The following is a 21877-nucleotide window of genomic DNA, read 5'->3' as shown; positions in this document are numbered from 1 at the left end:
CATCAAATTATTTACCCAAGCAAAGTGGAAGAAATTGCTTAAAATGGAATAATCTTGCCTCTGTTCTCCACAGTCAGAAGCTGAGTTTTAAGGAGCGAGTGCGCATGGCTAGCCCCAGGGGCCAGAGTATTAAGAGCCGACAAGCCTCAGTAGGTGACAGGAGGTCCCCAAGCACTGACATCACAGCCGAGGGCAGCCCCACCAAAGTGCAGAAGAGCTGGAGCTTCAACGACCGAACCCGCTTCCGGCCCTCGCTGCGCCTCAAAAGTTCTCAGCCAAAACCAGTGATAGATGGTAAGCCCTGTTTTTCCATAACCATTTTTAATTCAATAGTGAGTGAGATTATGAAGTAATTAATTCTCCATAGTGCCACTTGAAGATAGAAGAAAACAACCCCAGGGAAAGAATTGTTTGTTTATTTTATTGGAAATGTATTCGTTGCCTTGGGCAAATGTACAGAACATAAGTTTACTTTTGGAAACCACTTTGGCAGCTAAATTTACATTTCAAAGAAGCCAACAAAATGTTGTTAATTCTTCACTTGTATCTACAAATGTATTTATCAGATAAGGGCCACATTAAGATCAATGGGACTGTCGTTCTGATGTATATGTGACGTCTGACCAGCAAAGGTCCAAGACCCAGGAACCACCAGGTGCTCTGTGAATATCTTGAAACACAGTAAGAAGGGTGATCATTTCTGGTCAACAATGAAGGTGCTCTTTCCCTCTCTCACACACTCCATCTACCAGCAAATCAGACCACTGCTTACCTTCCTTAGAGAGGCTCCTGCTGAAAGTTATTTCAAAGTCTTCCAATGATAAGTAAAATTCAAGTTCTTCTCCCAAGAGGAGTTAACCTATTTAATTTATCATATTATGTGCAGACATTCACTTGCCAACACATTTTATTGAGTGCCACATAATTTTCATGTTTATAAAATAAAATATTTTATTTTTCATTTAAGATAAGCTTGGCTTTCCTTTTAACTAGGCCCCCTGGGATCTCTTATACTGGGCAAGGAACCAAAATCAAATACCATCTCCCATTAATGCATAAAAACTGCAAAGGCTATCAGTCCTTCTCTTCTCTTTCCCTAAAATAACGTGTATTTTCCCAGGCCCTGAAAGCTCGAGGAATAAAATTAACAACCAGGGGTCATAATCACAATGATCTCAGGCTCCCTGCAGTGAAATCCCTGGAACCTCATTCCACGGGTCCCTCTCAGCTTACTCAGAGGTCCTCAGGGATATCTCTTCCACGCTCAAGTGAGCAACACAAGCCCCCACTTCACGCTTCACTCCACACCCCTGTGGGTGCCATGCTCTTCAGGGCGACCCCTAGTGGCTGCACTGACGTGGCTACTCCTGGCAGAGCTTGCAGGTCCCATATGGGCGCAGGACGACTGATCCTGCCATGCTTCTTCGCAGCCTGTCCTGTGCTAAGGGAGGAAAAACCTCCGCCACCAACACGGGACACTCCACCATCGAGCCACTTGCAGGATCTGAGTCACTTGTGGCACAGCTTTTCAGTGTCCTCTAGTTTCCTCACTCCCCTCCTAGGATTTTGGCCGAAAGCCCTTGAGCAGCTGAGTCAAGAGTTACCAGTGACAGGGCTTTATGTTGCACTCAAAATAGATTTGCTGAATATAAATGGCTACATCCTTTCTGGAGGGCAATTTGGCAAAATATATTAAAAGTCTTTACATATGTCTAAGTCTAGACACATCCCACCTACCAATTCTATTTCTAGGACATAATAGATACAATGAAACAATATCAGACATTAGAAATGATGCCCTAAATTAGAAATTATTGACACAGAAAGATAACAAAAAATAAATCATTCCATTTATATATATTATATAAATTCATGTATCTATAGAGAAAAGTATGGAAAGATTTACAAGAATGTATGAACAGTTACCTTTGAGTGGTGAGATCACAGTTATATTTTGTTTCTTCATTTTTTTAATCTGTATTTCCTAAAATTTCTACAATGAACAAGTAAAGCTCTTGTAATAAGAAAGCAATAGAGAATTTTCTTTAAAAAAAAAAAAAAAAAAAAAAAAAAATAGCCCTTAAAAAAAAAAAAAAATTAGCCCTTCCTTTCACACACTGCCCTCTCCCCTGCCCCTACTCTAGGGACCCTTGCACTGACTGTTACTCATCTAACGTCTCTCCTTAAGCTGATTTCCATCCAAGTGGTAGAAGGAGCAACTTGTCTTAATGGTGGGAACCGGTCTTCGTTGAGTGCAGGCATGGACTGTGTAATGATGTTTAACATATTCTACTACAGATGGAACTTGTATTAGTTTGCTCAAGCTGCTATAACAAAGTACTAGATGCCATGCCTTATACAACAAAAATTCATTTTCTCACAGTCTAGAGGCTAGAAGCCCAAGTTTAAGGTGTCAGCAGGGTTGGTTCCTTCTGAAGGCTTTCTTCTGGGCTTGTAGATGGTCTTCTCCCTGAGTCTTTACATAGACTTTTCTCTGTACCCAGCCATGTGCAAATTTCCTCTACTTATAAGGATACCAGTCATATTAGATTAGGAACCACTCTAATAACTTCATTTTAGTTTAATCACATCTCTAAAGACCCTCTCTCCAAACAGTCACATTCAGAGGTACTAGGGGTTAGGACTGTAACATATGAATTTTGGAGGGACACAATTCAGTCCATAGACAATGCTCATGCTCACCCATATCACAGCATCCCTGGCAAACTGAGATGTGTCCCTATCTTCATCTCTGGCCCTGGTTTCACACTGTATTAGAAATCACACATTACGTATTGCAACAGATCCATATTCTTCTAACATGGGCTTCAAAAAGCATTCAGCTTTGTAATGTAAGGTCCTTACTGTTTGAGTATATTTAAATATAAAATTCATAGAATCTGGATTTTTAATTTGGAAAACAAATTCTCCTTGTACTGTTTGGCCAGAGGAAAAGAATTTTTTAAAGACTCTAGAGTCACCACTATCTATCACAGTATTTTCAGTATCTGCAAAGATGTCTCAGAGGTCAGACAGAAACAGAAGTCCTATTCTCTACCAAATCACAGATTGGAAAGGTCTCCTGTCATCTATTTTCTAGGTTATTTCATACGATTATAGTTTTGTTTGTTTACAAAAGAATTGCTTCTCCCTTGTTGATGCCCATCTCAATTAATTCTGAGTTTCCCAAGTGACCAGAGGACCAATTGCTGTTCTGTTGAAGTTACTTTGTTGGCTGCCCACCTGCAAGAGATAGGACCTCCTGCCTCCTCATTTAATCCAATAGTCCAGAATCTTTACCTCTGATTGAATTCAATGTTGGGTCTTGGGAAACTGGAAGTTCTTTTTTACAGGAAAAAAAAAATTAAGTAGCTGTCAAATAAATGTAGGCTTCAGTTATACATCTTTACTTATAGTGCCTCTTTAGGTTTTAAGTATTTCTAATATCTACTTACTACCATAGAAAATAATATATAACACTTACAGCCAGCTTTCAATTATTCCATGTCTATTTGCCCATTCACTTCTGGGACTGTTTTCTTCTCCTCTGCTCTCCTCACATGTTTTAGGCATTCCATTGCCCATTAACATGCTCGGGAGAATAGATAAATAAAAGAAAGAATAATGAAAACTCAGATCAACCTTTAAATTAATAACTAACAGTTACATTTGGAAAATAATAGGCCTGCAATTGAAAGACAGTATAATAGAGAAACAAAAAATATTTAGGATTAATCTGTAAATTTTAATAATTCCTGACAAATCTGATTCCCTTTACTACAGATGGTAGCGTTTTCATAATTTAATGATTCTTTAAAAAGGTTATTAAATATCCATGGCATTTTTCTCTTGCTATTATTTTTAATAAGATTAACATGTTACACTTAAAAAGGGCACAGTTGTCTCTCACTATCCCATACTTGTGTGTACCAGAAAAGTGGAAAGTAGCAGGCAGATGCTGAAGCCACAAATGACAAAGAAAGTAAACTCTAAAGAACTGATGTGGTGTTGTCATACCAAATTTATTTTGACCTCTATGATATGAATCGTATTTTTAGCTGAAAGATTCTATAATAAAAGATAGAAGTACTCTATTCATCAATGTATGTAACCCTCTTCATACAATTTTAGAAATTAGGTAATATAGAAATATTTTTGTCAGGTATATGAGTAATAATAATGATAAAACTAACATGTATTGAATTCTTCCCAGTGGCATGTGTTGTTCTAAATTCTTTACCTCTATTATCTTATTTAATTCTGTCAATACCCCTGTGGAGTAGTTGTGGTGTTATCCCCATTTTATGGATGAGGAAACTAAGCTAAGTAACTTGCCCAAGGTCTAGCAGGTATAAGTAAAGGAGCCACAATGCACATGCAGGCAACTGAATTTCACAGTCCTCCTACAAACGTATTCTAAGATGTTCTCCTAGATGTTATACCAATTTCCCTTTAAGCATCTTTCATTTCTTCTCCTCCCCCAGCCCCCACCACCCACTTCTTGCCTTTGCTCTTCCAACTTCAATCAGTCAGATTCCCCTTCCCATATAAGCCACTTGACCATGCCACTATCCCATCTTTCTCCCAGCCTCAGCTGCCAAACCTCTCAACTACATCATCTCAAGGCAGCCAGAGCTAGAAGATTAGGCAAATTGGGGAAATGGCCTTTCAATGACCGTTCTCTGTTTTGATCAGGTATCTGGGAAGAGACTCAGGATGACAGTCATACTGGTGTCTATTTTCCGTGGGAGGGAGGCCAATGATAGGGTCATCTGAGGCCTGTTTCAAGATGCAAAAGATAGTGTCAGAAGATGCACAGGTGTTGCCAAGAGACAAGCAAGTGGAAGGTGACAGATTACAAGTAAGAAATGTAGCAAGCAGCCAGAATCCACAAGAATAATACAAAGGTAGAGCTAGGAGAAAATCTTCGGATTTCTGGTGACTAGTTTTCTGCGAGGGAGTCCTAAACTTACTGAACCCCACTGCATTTGGGAGTGCCTTGCGGAATTGCAATCAAAGAGTACAATAACCTGGACAGTGAAGGAAAAGGATGTAGCTTTAGGGAACTCCACCTTACAGTGCTTGATATTAGCTAAACACACATTCTGTAGTAATTAGCATGTTCCTTCCAGAAGTTGTAATAGATCTAAAAATCTGTCTCACATACTTGTATAACCGTGCATGTTTTAACAAATTTAACATTGTTTCTGCTTAAGGAGAAATTGCCATTCCTGCTGAGCAATCCTCAGTGCTCATGTTAGCTGCCATGGAAGGTACATCCTCATCAGGTGTTTATGGGAAAGACTGGCACAGCCTGGGTCCTGGAGATGTTTAGGGTTCACCGGGAGGGATCTGGGTGAGATGAAGATGCGGAATATCTTCCAATTGTGGGAGTCCCTCAAGGCTAGTCCCTTTGTTCCAGGCACTGATGGTAATTCCTCTCTCTTCACTACCCTTCATGTTCCTTTCTCCTCTCAGCCACTGTACCAATTAGGATGCATTTAGCAGCAGGGCACAAAAGAAGCAGATTCAACTACCTTAAACTATAATGCAATTTACAATACATAGAAGGAGGCTCGGAGATAAGACAGCTCTCCACAAGCCTCAGGGCTCTGGCTTCATTTCTTTGATTCTCTGAGTCTTCTTTTGACTTTTTCCATCTGTCTGCCTGCCTCCTCCTCAGGCTGGAAGCAAAATGGCTACAGCAGTTGCAACATCTTCTCTAGATGCAACACTTTCAGAGGCAGAAAGAGGCCATCTTATGTTTGCATCTCTTCTTAAAATTGAGGAAAACTGTCCATTCACATATATTTTGCAGAATCCTCATGCCTAAAACAATCACTAGCATGGAGGATGGGGCCACCATCATTGGCTGTCACCAGTCAGGACCCAGCAGCTGGATCTCGGCCAGAATCCCCTAAGGCACATGATCAAGTGTGAGGGGAAGTAACTGGATAAATTTAAGGATTCAGTTTTGGGGACTGGATTTGGGGAAAGCAGCTTCCCATAGTGTAATATTTGAGGTAGCCAAGAAACCTCTTCCAATTTGGGTTGAGGGTAAGGAGGCAGCATGTCCTTAACCATGGTGCTTTCTTTCAAAAATTCTGTCTATATGTCATTTCTGTTCCTCTAAATGTCTGGGCTTTTAAAAACATAAAAGCCAGATTTATACTTTTTTTTTTCACTTTTCTCTCATCACGTCATTTCCATGAGACAACAAGCATAGACTAGAGTGTCTCCTTGAATTTCAAATGAAAGGCAAAGTGGGTAAAGGAACAACTAGCAAAAATAAACAAATTAGTATTTCAATCATATAATCCTTCCTCACATACAGTCAGCCCATAAATGTTCTATCACCACCACCACTGAGGGAAAACCGGTACAGTTCTCTTCCTCTCCACCTCCTCAGCAGCTTCCTGACACCTCGCTCCTCAAGCTGTTTCTCTTGGTGACTCCTTCTTCCTTCTGAAGTTAATAACTAACCCAGTCTCACCTAAAAATAGCAAAAAAGTAGAAATACACCATGTGGGGTGCCAGAACCCTCAAGTCTTCTTAAAGATAGTTAACTCATCCTCTCTTCTTTTAACCTCTGCCTAGGTTCTAGGCCCACCAGTCTACCACAACCCTTGTTTGAGAATGTCAAGATCAATGAAAACAGTGAGAAAAAGGCAGCATTTTAATGCAATGGTTTTGACAACTATCGTGAACTAACAGTCTCTTGTATCTATAATGGCCTATTTTCTTCCAAGCAGTATAAATCACAGACTATCAGTATTTTATATTTGACTAATTTATGCACACGGGCTTTCATCTTACACTAATCCTCTTTTATGCTTATTTTCCAATGGCATCTTCCTCCCTCATGTTTTTCTCAGTCTCCCCAGTTGACATTTTTGGTGTTTCCACAAAATGCCAAGCACCACGCTGCACTTAGCATTTTTCCTGACTTTCCATAATGATGGCCCAACTTCAGCCAGGCCTTGATTATAATTTTCCACATGATGCTTCCTGGCACTTTCTGAAATTGCCTGATAATGACTCTGCATTGTGTTGACAGAAATAATTCTTGTTAAAGCAGTATCCTATTAAGGCTTCCACTTAACCTGTTTGTGCAGATTTCTGGCCTGGGATTCTGACTGAGTAGGGCACCCATTCCTGTCAGCCTCTATTTGTAAAAAAAACCTGAGGGTTTTGTTTAATGTTAAGAACAAAAGGATTTATTGAGAATGATTGGATCTAAACTCTAGAAATTTATTCTCCATATTTAACTCTATATTCAGCGTAGCTGTTGGAGTAATTCTATGCAAAAGCCTACAAAGGGTATTCAGTCGAATTCTAAAACGCAGTTTCAGTTCTTCCTTAACTTATTAGTAAAAACCATTACCTGAAGAAATTGTCTCAATCCTGATCCATAAGTGGCTTTTTTCTTTAGTTGTCTGGGTTCTTTATTCAGTACTTCAGGCATCTTCATTCAAAGACATATCCTAGTCCTCTGCTAGGGCCACTGGGGGACCATGTTAGAGGCTGGCTACCACAAATGCCTTTAAATAGATTATGTCTTTCAAATTGCAGATTTCAACCAGTCCCTATTGTCTTTCCAGAAACCCAAACCACCAATCCCCCATTCCTTTCAACCTCTCTGTTACCTACCTGCCTTTAACGGCATGGGTTTATAACTTCTAGTCTAACCATTTCATGCCCAGTATCCTTTGTATTATATCTCAAAAACAAAAAAATCCTGGCCTCAACCTATAGCTATGCAACGTCATATGTATTCTTGTCCCCTTAAGATCTGCTTCTCCTATTGGGTGGAGAGTGACCTCTCAATCTCTGGTTTCAGACCCCAAGTGACTACGTTATTTCTAGGATTTCTGAGAATAGTTGTGTCTTTGTTTGGGCTTCTATAAAAAACATACCATAAACTAGGCGGCCTATAAATTTACTTCCCACAGTTCTGGAGGCTGGAAGTCCAAGATGATGGTGCTGGCAGATTCCGTGTCTAGAGAGGGCCCACTTCCACATGAAGGAAAGGGAGAGGAACCTCTTGGGTCTCTTTTATGAGAGCACTAATCCCATTCATTAGGGCCCTGCCCTCATAGCCTAACCGTCTCCCAGAGACCCCACCTCTTAATCCCTTTGAGGGTTAGGGATTTAACATATAAATTCTGGGGGGACACAAACATTCAGACCATAACTGGTTGCTTCTTCCATTACTTTTTGTGAAATGCTTGTTCTTAGCTTTTAGTGACGGAGAAATACTTTTCTATTTTGATTTGACTGAAGTTCCGCCTGGCTTTATACTCTAACCCAAGTGCTCTTTGTATTGTAAAACAGGATTTCTGTCGGATTTCTCTAGGTTCTGTCCCAGTGTTTGTTGTTACTCTACAGTGTTAAGAAAAATTATATTCTGTTTCCATTGGTGGATAAAATAGCTCCCTGCTTGAGCTCTGAATGGATTTCATCTCCTCCCTTCCAGCAGAATCTGAGCTGCCAAATGACCTTCAAGTGCTGCATTAACCATACCTTTTGGCTTCCGTAGATCCAGGTTTCATTGCGAAACCCAGGGTTATAAACTGGAGCTATGTATGTTGTTTCATCAACAAAGTGTGTGTGCATGTGCACATTGATACTTTAAAATGAATCAGAATGCTATATTAGTTATCTATTGTTATATAGCAAATTACCCTCAATTTAGTGGTTTGAAATAACACATAATCTCACAGTTTCTATGGTCAGGTATCCAGAGGCAGTTTAGCTGAATGGTTATGACTCAAAGTCTCTTATGAGGTTGCAGTCAAGCTCTTGACTGGAGATGCTGGGAGAGGACCCATTTCCAAGCTCAACCGAGCATTTGCTAGCAGGCCTTATTTCCTTGCCACATCATTCGTACCCTAGGTTGCCTGAATGACCACATGACATGCAGCTGACATCCCCCAAAGAGAACAAAGAGAGGACGCAGACAGAAGCTGCAGTCTTTTATGACCTAAGCTCAGAAGTATTATGCCATCGCTTCTTTCATGTGCAAGTGGTCACACAGACCAACCCTGTACAGTGTAGGTGGGAACTATACAGGGGGGTAATACCAGGGGATGAGGACCACTGGGGACCATGTTAGAGGCTGGCTACCACAAATGCCTTTAAATAGATTATGTCTTTTAAATTGCAGATTTCAACCAGTCCCTCTTGTCTTTCCAGGAACCCAAACCACCAATTCCCCATTCCTTTAAACCTCTCCGTTATCTACCTGCCTTTAATGGCATGGGTTTATAACTTCTAGTCTAACCATTTCATGCCCGGTATCCTTTGCATTATATCTCAAAAAAAAAAAAAAAATCCTGGCCTCAACCTATAGCTACGCAATTATATTCCACTCTTAGTGCAGACTTTCAAAAGTAATATTAACAAAATATTGAGTATGTGATTACTGCAGCAACAAGAGTATGTGATTACTGCAGCAACAAGTTATATAAAATTAGGAGGCCAGGTGCAGTGGTTTACGCCTGTAATCCTAGCACTTTGGGAGGCCGAGGTGGGTGGATCACCTGAGGGCAGTAGTTCGAGACCAGCCTGATCAACATGATGAAACCCCATCTCTACTAAAAATACAAAAATTAGCCAGGCGTGGTGGCAGACACCTGTAATCCCAGCTACTCAGGAGGCTGAGGCAGGAGAATCACTTGAATCCAGGAACGGGAGGTTGCAGTGAGCTGAGATCATGCCTCCGCACTCCAGCCTGGGTGACAAGAGCAAGACTCCATCTCAAAAATAAACAAACAAATAAATAAATAAATAAATAAATAAATAAATAAATAAATAAATAGATAAATTGAGGGAGCAGGACACCAACTAGTCAGTTGCAAAACCAAAGTGTCCTAACTTCTAACCCAGCTCTCTTTCTTGTACAATGTATGGCCCCTCTTCAGCTTTTCAAGAGGTTGAAGATATGTTCTTGGTTGCTTCAAAGGACAGAAACAGAACTAAAAGGTGTGTGATACCAATATTTAGTTCAATATAACGACAGCTTAGCAATTAGAGACTCCACAGCAATTGAGTGGATTCCATAATTGGAAACATTCAAATCAAAGTTGGATGATCAACAGTCAGGAATTTCTGGAAGCTTAAGGAGATCAAACCAGACAGCCTCTAAGCAATTTTCTTCCAAACCTGAGTTTCTATAACCTGCTCTTCTGGACCAATGCAAAGTAACTTCCTTAGCCATTAACTTGTATCCTCACTAGCAATTCCAAACTAAGAAAGGAAGAGGAAAGCAAGGATTGGCTGAGGAATGCCTGCAGTGAATTTTCTGTCCTTACCCTAGTTTCATGACTCTTTGATACAGAGAAAAGTGCTACCCGCTGCTTCTTGCCTCTCATTCCTCCCACTCTTTCTCTTCCCTTTTCACTGCCAGCCATAGTCCTTTCTGTCCTAAGAAGTGCATCAGGTGTGTGCCACCCACCATTGTGAAGTTTATGTGTGTGCTCCGTAGTGGCTCATTCTTAAAACTTGGATAAGCCCTCCACTGGATTTCAATTCAAATCAGAAAGTATTTGAGGGCTGCTACTCAGAGCTAGCATGTTTCTGGGCATTTAGAAGGCAGGGAGGAGGCGTGACAACTGTCACCTCAAAGAACTTGCTGTTTGTCTGTAAGTTTTACCACCCCAGCCCACCCCAGTTACAGTATTGATTGGCACTGAGGGGAACAAAAGGCATCTTCCTCATTCTTCAGACTTCACAGTTTTCAGAAAGAATCTGTGGGTGATGTCCAAAATTTGCACAAAATAAGCACAAAGTTAACCATTACACACATCACAGAATTTAGCCCATATTTAAGAGAAGCACTTTTCAGCTGCATGGTGATTTTTTCCTTCATATATCTCCAATTATTTCCTTCAAAGGCACACTTAGTTGTCTGCTGCACAAAGAGAAACCAATATGAGACAACTTTAAAATTATATTTAATCGCTTTCGTGGTGTGCTGTACTTGGTAAAGAAGGGGGAAAAAAAAGGTTAAGTAAAGGCCAGGATCCTTTTTCTGCAATGGATGACTGACGTGGGAAAGAGATGAGTTACCCAGGCTTTGCTTTTCGCTACCTGCAGTATAAAACTCCCTGACATTGTCCCAAATTCCTTTTACAGGTATTTTATTTTCAACATCTAGTTTTGTTCAGCTTTTCTTCCCTTGCCATCTTTTTCTTCTTTTGCCATGTATAATGCATAACAACAGTTTCTGAACTCCAAAAACATAGAAACCTCAGAATAACATTGCCCGGGAAAAATTAATCTCTGTACCTCCAGCTACCAAGAATCATTTGCACATGAAACCCTGAGATTTGCAACTTTCATTAATCTAATGCAGTAGCAATTCTTATACCACATCATTCTGTTGGAATTGATGACTAATCACTCCCAAAACTCTTTTGAAGCTATTGTTTTGAAACTATTGTTCCCATAATTTTGTCTTTTGGTTGAAAAATGTCATGATCCCATATCTTCTTACATTTGTATGTTATCTGTTGCATAGCTAATCCCTCTCCCTCAGATTTAGTGGCTTAAAACAGCAACCATTTGTTTAGCCCACAATTCTGTTAGGCAGTTCTTCTGGTCTTAAATGAACCGACTCATACTCTGTGTTCAGCTGCTGTATTAACTGGTGCTGACTGGACTAAGGGGGCCTCAGTTAGGATTACTCCTCTCTGCTCATGTGGTCTTTCATCCTCCAGCAGGCTGGGCTGGTTCACATGGTGGTGGTGGGCTCCCAAGAGCAGTACATTGATATCTGAAAGGCCTCTTGAAGTTCAGGCTCAACCTATCACAGTATAATGTCCACTATGTCCTGTTGGTCAAAGCAAATGACAAGGACAGCCCAAATGCAAGAGATGGAAAAAGAGATTCCACCCCTTCATGTGAGAAGCTGCAAGCGTTGTGGCTAGTGTTGCAATCTACCATCCCAGACATTTAAAGCTTATTTTCAAAATCCTGTGGGTTCTATGAAGACACTATCAGTGTCTGATTGACTTTTTTATTTCTCCCTGTAGTATCCTTCACTCACAGAGCCTAAGAAAGGAAAGGAAAATAGCGTTGTTAGCATCTAATGTAGGAAACTGAGACTCAGAAAATGTAAATCACTTGCCCACATAATTCAGTCTAAATGCCAAAGTTGGGGTTTGAAGTTGCACTTAGGTCTAAGTTCAAAGCTTTCTATGTTCTACAATGCTTGCTGCTTAGCATGTTTTCTTTTGTATAATTCATACTGCTAATGAAACAGTGTAAGCCAGCTGTATGTTTGCTGTTAGTGAAATGTGAAATGATTTGTCTTCTTTTTCAGTAAATATGGCAAGTCTGCTCAATTTATTCCCTTTATCATTGCATACACTACAAATATTGTCTTGCTATACCTTCACATGTCAATTAAGGTATGCAACAGTAATTTCCTTTTTTTTTTTTTTTTATTTTACTTTAAGTTCTAGGGTACATGTGCACAACTTGCAGGTTTGTTACATATGTATACATGTGCCATGTTGGTGTGCTACACCCATTAACTCATCATTTACGTTAGGTATATCTCCTAATGCTATCCCTCCCCCCTCCTCCAATCCCACAACAGGCTCTGGTGTGTGATGTTCCCCTTCCTGTGTCCAACTGTTCTCATTGTTCAGTTCCCACCTATGAATGAGAACATGCAGTGTTTGGTTTTCTGTCTGTGCAATAGTTTGCTGAGAATGATGGTTTCCAGCTTCATCCATGTCCCTACCAAGGACATGAACTCATCCTTTTTCATGGCTGCATAGTATTCCATGGTATATATGTGCCACATTTTCTTAATCCAGTCTATCATTGATGGACATTTGGGTTGGTTCCAAGTCATTGCTATTGTGAATAGTGCCACAATAAACATACATGTGCATGTGTCTTTATAGTAGCATGATTTATAATCCTTTGGGTATATACCCACTAATGGGATTGCTGGGTCAAAAGGTATTTCTAGTTCTAGATCCTTGAGAAATCGCTACACTGTCTTCCACAATGGTTGAACTAGTTTACAGTCCCACCAACAGTGTAAAAGTGTTCCTATATCTGAACATTCTCTCCAGCACCTGTTGGTTCCTGACTTTTTAATGATCGCCATTCTAACTGATGTGAGATGGTATCTCATTGTGGTTTTGACTTGCATTTCTCTGATGACCAAGTGATGATGAGCATTTTTTCATGTGTCTGTTGGCTGCATAAATGTCTTCTTTTGAGAAGTGTCTGTTCATATCTTTGCCCACTTTTTGATGTGGTTTTTCGTTTTTTTCTTGTAAATTTGTTTGAGTTCTTTGTGGTTTCTGGATATAAGCCCTTTGTCAGATGAGTAGATTGCAAAAATTTTCTCCCATTCTGTAGGTTGCCTGTTCACTCTGATGATAGTTTATTTTGTTGTGCAGAAGCTCTTTAGTTTCATTAGATCCCATTTGTCTATTTTGGCTTTTGTTGCCATTGCTTTTGGTGTTTTAGACATGAAGTCCTTGCCCATGCCTATGTCCTGAATGGTATTGCCTAGGTTTTCTTATAGGGTTTTTATGGTTTTAGGTCTAATGTTTAAGTCTTTAATCCATATTGAATTAATTTTTGTATAAGGCGTAAGGAAGGGATCCAGTTTCAGTTTTCTACATATGGCTAGCCAGTTTTCCCAGCACCATTTATTAAATAGGGAATCCTTTCCCCATTTCTTGTTTTTGTCAAGTTTGTCAAAGATCAGATAGTTGTAGATGTGTGGTATTATTTCTGAGGCCTCTGTTCTGTTCCATTGGTCTATATCTCTGTTTTGGTACCAGTACCAAGCTGTTTTGGTCACTGTAGCCTTGTAGTGTAGTTTGAAGTCAGGTAGCGTGATGCCTCCAGCTTTGTTCTTTTGGCTTAGGATTGTCTTGGCAATGAGGGTTCTTTTTTGGTTCTATATGAGCTTTAAAGTAGTTTTTTCCAATTCTGTGAAGAAAGTCATTGGTAGCTTGATGGGGATGGCATTGAATCTATAAATTACCTTGGGCAGTATGGCCATTTTCACAATATTGATTCTTCCTATCCATGAGCATGGAATGTTCTTCCATTTGCTTGTGTCCTCTTTTATTTCATTGAGCAGTGATTTGTAGTTCTCCTTGAAGAGGTCCTTCACGTCCCTTGTAAGTTGGATTCCTAGGTATTTTATTATCTTTGAAGCAATTGTGAATGGGAGTTCACTCATGATTTGGCTCTCTGGTTGTCTGTTATTGGTATATAAGAATGCTTGTGATTTTTGCACATTGATTTTGTATCCTGACAGTTTGCTGAAGTTGCTTATCAGCTTAAGGAGATTTTGGGCTGAGATGATGGGGTTTTCTAAATATACAATCATGTCATCTGCAAACAGGGACAATCTGACTTCCTCTTTTCCTTATTGAGTACTCTTTATTTCTTTCTCCTGCCTGATTGCCCTGGCCAGAACTTCCAACACTATCTTGAATAGGAGTGGTGAGAGAGGGCCTCCCTATCTTGTGCCAGTTTTCAAAGGGAAAGCTTCCAGTTTTTGCCCATTCAGTATGATATTGGCTGTGGGTTTGTCATAAATAGCTCTTATTATTTTGAGATACATCCCATCAATACCTAATTTATTGAGAGTTTTTAGCATGAAGGGCTGTTGAATTTTGTCAAAGGTCTTTTCTGCGTCTATTGAGATAATCATGTGGTTTTTGTCTTTGGTTCTGTTTATGTGATGGATTACGTTTATTGATTTGTGTATGTTGAACCAGCCTTGCATTCCAGGGTTGAACTCCACTTGATTATGGTGGATAAGCTTTTTGATGTGCTGCTGGATTTGGTTTGCCAGTATTTTACTGAGGTTTTTTGCATCAATATTTATCAGGGATATTGGTCTAAAATTCTCTTTTTTTGTTGTGTCTCTGCCAAGCTTTAGTATCAGGATGATGCTGGCCTCATAAAATGAGTTAGGGAGGATTCCCTCTTTTTCTATTGATAGGAATAGTTTCAGAAGGAATGGTACCTGCTCCTCTTTGTACCTCTGGTAGAATTCAGCTGTGAATCCATCTGGTCCTAGACTTTTTCTGGTTGGTAGGCTATTCATTATTGCCTCAATTTCAGAGCCTGTTATTGGTCTATTCAGGGATTCAACTTCTTCCTGGTTTAGTCTTGGGAGGGTGTATGTGTCCAGGAATTTCTCCATTTCTTCTAGATTTTCTAGTTTATTTGCGTAGAGAAGTTTATAGTATTCTCTGATGGTAGTTTGTATTTCTGTGGGATCAGTGGTGATATCCCCTTTATCATTTTTTATTGTGTCTATTTGATTCTTCTCTCTTTTCTTCTTTATTAGTCTTGCTCGTGGTCTATCAATTTTGTTGATCTTTTCAAAAAACCAGCTCCTGGATTCATTGATTTTTTGAAGGGTTTTTTGTGTCTCTGTCCCCTTCAGTTCTGCTCTGATCTTAGTTATTTCTTGCCTTCTGCTAGCTTTTGAATGTGTTTGCTCTTGCTTCTCTAGTTCTTTTAATTGTGATGTTGGGTGTCAATTTTAGATCTTTCCTGCTTTCTCTTGTGGGCATTTAGTGCTATAAATTTCCCTTTATACACTGATTTAAATGTGTTCCAGAGATTCTGGTGTATTGCGTCTTTGTTCTGATTGGTTTCAAAGAACATCTTTATCTCTGCCTTCATTTCATTATGTACCCCAGTAGTCTTTCAGGAGCAGGTTGTTCAATTTCCATGGGGTTGAGCGGTTTTGGTAATTTCCATTTTTTTTAAACAATGCTTGTGTTACCATCTCTAGACAAGTTAGTCCAGATGATTTTGGTGTTAACATGTTGACATTTCCTAGCACTATTACTGCTAGCTGAATAAGAGTGGAAAGTTGGGGGAAATTTTACCAGATCTGTATTAGTTTGTTCTCACACTGCTATAAAGAACTACCTGAGACTGGGTGATTTACGAAGAAAAGTTTAATTGACTCACAGTTCCACACCCTGTACAGGAAGCATGCCTGAGAGGCCTCAGGAAACTTACAGTCATGTCAGAAGGGCGAAGGGGAAGGAAGCATGTCTTTACATGGTGTCAGAAAAGAAAGAGAGACAAAGAGAGTGAGAGAGTGAGAGTGGAGGGCGAAGTGCCACACTTTTAAACCATAATCCACTCCCATGATCCATTCACCTCCCACCCAGTCCCTCTCCCAACATTGGGAATAACAACTCAACATGAGATTTGGGTGGGGATACAGAGCCAAACCATATCAAGATCTATTTAGAATTCTCCAGCAGATTTGATTAATAATATAGATTTGTGATTCTGTAATTTGTAGTGTCATTATAAAACATGGCTGCTTTGATTGCAATCAGATGTCTCTGAATATGGTTCGAAGGAAACAGATCTCATCCTTGTGGAGATAGGATTACATAACTCCCTCTCACTCATTTTGCCATTGATTCAGAATGTTTTCCCCTAAGATGAAGTAGTGTTCTAGCTTAGAACAGTAAGAACAATTCATCACCAGGCACGGTGGCTGACACCTGTGATCCCCACACTTTGGGAGGCCCAGGCCGGTGGATCACTTGAGCCCAGGAGTTAGAGACTAGCCTGGGCAGCATGACAAAACCCCATCTCTACAAAAAATATAAAAATTAGGTTGGGCGTGGTGGCACATGCCTGTAGCCCCAGCCACTTGGGGGGCTGAGAAGTGAGGGGATCTTTTGAGCCCAGGAGGTTGAGGCTGCATTGAGCCATGATTGCATCACTGCACTCCAGCCTGGGCAACACAACAAGACCCTGTCTCAAAAAAAAAAAAAAAAAAAGGCAATTCATTGATCTCATCTAATTTGACTAGTTCAGTTATACAATGAGAAGGCTATCTGAGATGATGTCAGGTGTGGAGCAGCGACTATCCCAATGATCTGAATGTGATTGAAACACTTGGCTTTACCAGGATTATCTCACTGTTTGGTTCTAATAAAGGCAGTCATTCTAGTCTATGAATTTACCTTGCTTTTGCTATGCACACTTCAGTGATATACTATTGAAACTATAAAAATCTATAAAAATTGGTTTTTGTATATGAGTTTAAAAAAAATGTTTTCACCAGGCTGTGAGTTTTCTGTCTTTATTTTCTATTGGGAAACTAATAGTGCTATGACTATAGTATGTTCTCAAGGAAATTTTTATGAAAATTGAATTAATCAGACAGAGTGCTTGGTGTTGGAGTAAAACAGAACTTGTTTTAAATCTTAGTTCCCCCACTAGGTTAGGTGAGATGAGACAAATGACTTAACCTCACTGCGGCTTTAATTTGTTCTCTCTCTCTTTTTAGGGTAGTAGAAATAATACCTACGTTATAGGGTTATGTGAGTAATAATAAGATATAATGTGTGTAAAATTGTTGTACAATGCCCAGCACAGAATAGGTGCTCAATATATTAAATATATTGTTGTAATTAATTAATTATTAATGCTGATTTCTGCATTAATTTTGACGAATTGAAATCCTGGACTTGATTAATTTGCATGTATTTGTCTTCCCTTCTTCCAGTACTTGATGACAATTTCTACCTGTAGTAAACAGAAGGTTAAAAGTTATATGCTCATACAAACTTTAGTCCTTTATTCCTTGGAGTGAGTTTTAAGAGTCCTCATGTTGAATAATTCATGTAATCACAGAAATAATACTATGTATCAGGGACCACTTCCTTTATTAAAGATAAAGGCAGTGGAAATACCGCCTTTGCCAGAAATACTTCAGTTACTCTGAGAGAGAGACATTGGTTTACTATATGACAGCACAGTGCATGGCACATAATAGAAGTTTGGAAAATATTTATTTTAAATGAATTAATAATGAACACATTGTGAACAAATAAATGGTTTACTATTTAATTATTCAGGAATCAATTAAACTTTATTAATAAAAATTGTTTGGGGGTTTTAAAAATCCCACACACAAATGAGATGCATCACAGAGGCAAAGGGTGTGATATTATTAAAATTGTTATTGCTGAATCACAGTTCAGCAGTAAGTGAGTGTTTGAGGTATTCAAATAAGTGAGTATTTGAGTGACTCTAAGAAGATAATGAAACTCCTCCACTGTTTTACAGTTGCAATAATTTTTAAGGAATATATGAAAACATATTCTAGTGTTTCCATTTGAATAAAGATAGTATATATAACATATGCAATTAAAAAGAAGAAAGAAAACAAATTTTATTGTGTTTTTCTTTTCACCTTATGGGCAGTTACTAGATGTATGATCAGCAGTTTTAGCAGTAGAGACTATATTAATTGTTTTTGAAAACTCTCTAGTGCTTCGCACCATCACTCAAAATAGAGAAATTCGTTTTAATTAAGTGTCCAACTATTCCGTGAAATTTTGCCAGCATTTCTGCTAGCCAGTAAGTAAGGTTAATTGACAATCTTTAATAGAGAATCTTAGAGACATTCATATCATAATTAATGTAATTTAAGATGCTGAGGATGCATGAATTATCTACTCATTGTAAATGGGGTCTTTGATTGTGAAGAGAAATACTCAAGTGCAGTGGTATCTTACATAATAGATTCCCTCATTAGTGTGAATTAGTGTTTCTGAATGTTGTTAATTAGCAAGCCTGGGAACAAACACAATAAAAAATCAAGTTCACCAAATCACAAAAAAGTACTGGTTAGCATATTTGGTAAACATGGGTCGATAACTATCTTGATTGAATCTCCCAGCAACCTAGTTTACCTGCCATAGGTATAATCAATCATATACTAAAGGTTTGTAATGACTGTTGAAATAAAAAAGTATTTCAGAAAGTCACTGAGAATATAGTTTTGTGAGGAATAAGGAGATGATGTTCTATTTCTGATGTGACTGTAAAAAGGCACAGAACTTAAGAGAGAAAATAACAACAGTGTCTCTCATTTTCCCAGAATTTATTTCAACTGGCTGTTGAGCCTGCCCTTGCTCTCTTAGGACTCAAGCTAAGTAGAAATGCAGACTGTGTGCAGTTCTGGTCACCTCCTAGGGAAGCACTGAGAAGGGAGCAAGTAATAAACCTCAGGAAAAAGTAGTTTTTTTCTTTCGGGTCAAAGAGCAGTGGGTGATTTTTTTAAACATCTGAGATAGAATTGGCGATAAAGAAAAGTTAGAAAAGAAGACATACTGAAAAGTAAAACTGAGGGATGTGAACCAGGTGGAAAACACTGTATCTACCGTGCTTTTCAAGCTATGGTAGAGTGTCGTGAAATCAAATGAATGGGTTATGATCAGCATTCTTTTAGTGAAATGAAACAAGATGGGAAGAGAAGTTATAGAATGAGATGGGAGGGTCTGTTGTAAGATAGGATAGGATAGGACAGAATAGGAAATACATATTATAGAATGTATCACAAGTAATAAGAGCCAGTGTCATTTCTTGAGCCTTTTAGGTTTTATTCAAAGATTTTTGGTTTTACCAAAGTAGTATATGTATACCTGGTTTTAAAGTTCAAGTAATAAAGAGTAATACAAAATGAATCACAGACTTAAATATAGAGCATAAAAGTTTTAGAAAAAAAAAGTAAGAGAAGATCTTTGGGATCTAGAACTCAGCAGAAAGTTCTTAGGCTTGACAACAAAAGCACTATCCTTAAAAAGAAAACAGATAGGCTGGGTGTGGTGGCTCACGCCTGTAATCCCAGCACTTTGGGAGGCCAAGGCGGGCGAATCACGAGGTCAGGAGTTCAAGACCAGCCTGGCAAACATGGTGAAACCCTGTCTCTACTAAAAATACAAAAAATTAGCTGGGCATTGTGGCAGGTGCCTGTAATCCCTGCTACTCAGCAGGCTGAGGCAGAAGAATCGTTTGAACCTGGCAGGTGGAGGTTGCAGTGAGCCGAGATTGCACCACACACTCCAGCCCAGGCCACAGTGTGAGACTCCATCAAAAAAGAAAGAAAGAGGCCAGGTGCAGTGGCTCATGCCTGTAATCCCAGCACTTTGGGAGGCCGAGGCAGGCAAATCACGAGGTCAGGAGATCAAGACCATCCTGGCTAACATGGTGAAACCCCTCCTCTACTAAAAATACAAAAAATTAGCCGGGCGTGCTGGCGGGTGCCTGTAATCCCAGCAACTGGGGAGGCTGAGGCAGGAGAATGGCATGAACCCGGGAGGTGGAGCTTGCAGTGAGCCAAGATTGCGCTACTGCACTCCAGCCTGGGCAACAGAGCGAGACTCCATCTGAAATAAATAAATAAATAAACAAACAAACAAATAAAAATGAAGGAAGGGAGGGAGGGAAGGAAGGAGGGAGGGAGGGAGAGAGGAAGGAAGGAGATAAAGTGGACCTCATTGAATTAAAAACTTTTGCTCTGCAAATGACACTAAGGGGATGAAAAAACAAGCTGCAAACTGAGAGAAAATATGTGCAAATGACATATCTGACTACAATATATAAAGAATTCTCAAAACTCCACAAGGGGGGGTAAAAAAAAAAAACACCAGTTGAATTAGACAATAGGCAGAAAACATGAAGGACATTTCACCAAAGAGCATATAAACATGGCAAATAAGTGCAAGAAAAGATGTTTAATATCATCAGCCCCATGGGGAAAGGCCAGTTAAAACTACAGGAGACATCACTACACACCTGCCAGAATGGCTAAAACAAAAAATAGGGACGGCACAAAATGCTGGGGGAGATGCAGAGAAGCCAGATCACTTACACATTGCTGGTGGGGAAAAAAGTTTAGTAGTTTCTTAAAACTATTCAGTTAGTTACTATCCGACCAAGTAGTTTTATTCTTGGGCATTTAACCCAGAGAAATTGTTATGTTCCCATAAATCCTATATATGCATGGTCATAGTAGCTTTCTTTGTAATGACCCAAAACTGGAAACAATCCAGAGTAATATTAATATTTATTATATTACATATGATATATTAATATATTGCATATGATGATATTATATATGTACTATATGTATTTAAAATACAACTGAGTAGTTTTCCATAGCATGTATGTGCCACAATTTGTTTAACCTTTGGCCTATTGGTTAAACTTTTCAATAGACAAAAGGTTAAAGAAATTGTGGCACATACATGCTATGGAATACTACTCAGCAGTAAAGGTGAATGAAGTATTGATACACACAACAATGTGGTTGAATCTTGAGAGAATTATGCTGAGTGAAAATATACCAATCCCAGAAGATCACATATCATTAATTATTAAGTATTACTGATGTATCATACATTAGTGTAGTGTGGGAAGTGTATACATATATGTGTGTGTGTGTGTGTATCTCCATTTATGTAACATTCTTGAAATTATAGAAATGCATATCATGAGTGGTTGCCAGTAATCATGGTGGGAGCTGGGAGGAAGGGAATATGGCTCTAAAAGGACAACATGAGGACTCCTTGTGGTGATGGAAATGTCTATATCTTGACTGGATCAATGTTAATATTCTGGCTGTGATATTTCATTGTAGTTTTGCAAGATGTTACCATTGTAGGAAACTGAAGAGAGGGTACACAGAATCTCTGTGTTGTGTCTTACAAATTGCATGTGAATCTACAATTGCCTCAAAATTGAAAGCTTGACTTAAAATAATAAAAGCCAAATGATTTAAGCCCTTTGTTACAGATTATAATGATTTTCTTCCTCAACTCTCCCACTCTATCCCTAGACCACCTTTCCAGGAGCAGCCATTTTCTATTTATTTTAGCTATTTCTCTTGATATTTACATATCTCCATATTTTCCCAATAATATGAGTGTACTGCTGACTTCTGACTAATCCATTTTGAATACCGTTTACTTTCTATTCTGGCAAATGAAGATTTCACTCTTCCTTCTGCAAACCCTCCCAACCTTTCAACATAAGTCACCATAGTTTTTTGAGA

General features: G+C 39.1%; 1 protein-coding gene across 1 annotated transcript in view; it reads left to right on the top strand.

The window, feature by feature from the left end:
- KCNQ5 (potassium voltage-gated channel subfamily Q member 5) overlaps positions 1 to 21877 on the top strand; it is a 579251-nt gene that overhangs the window by 509507 nt on the left and 47867 nt on the right. Inside the window, exon 9 of the mRNA XM_031935624.1 lies at positions 74 to 294. Within this exon, the coding sequence (XP_031791484.1) occupies positions 74 to 294 (221 nt within the window). The remainder of the gene's footprint in view (positions 1 to 73; positions 295 to 21877) is intronic.

This window comes from Piliocolobus tephrosceles, chromosome 5 (assembly GCF_002776525.5).
Source record: "Piliocolobus tephrosceles isolate RC106 chromosome 5, ASM277652v3, whole genome shotgun sequence".
Taxonomy (NCBI): Eukaryota; Metazoa; Chordata; class Mammalia; order Primates; family Cercopithecidae; genus Piliocolobus; species Piliocolobus tephrosceles.
This window is presented reverse-complemented; position numbering and strand designations above follow the sequence as displayed.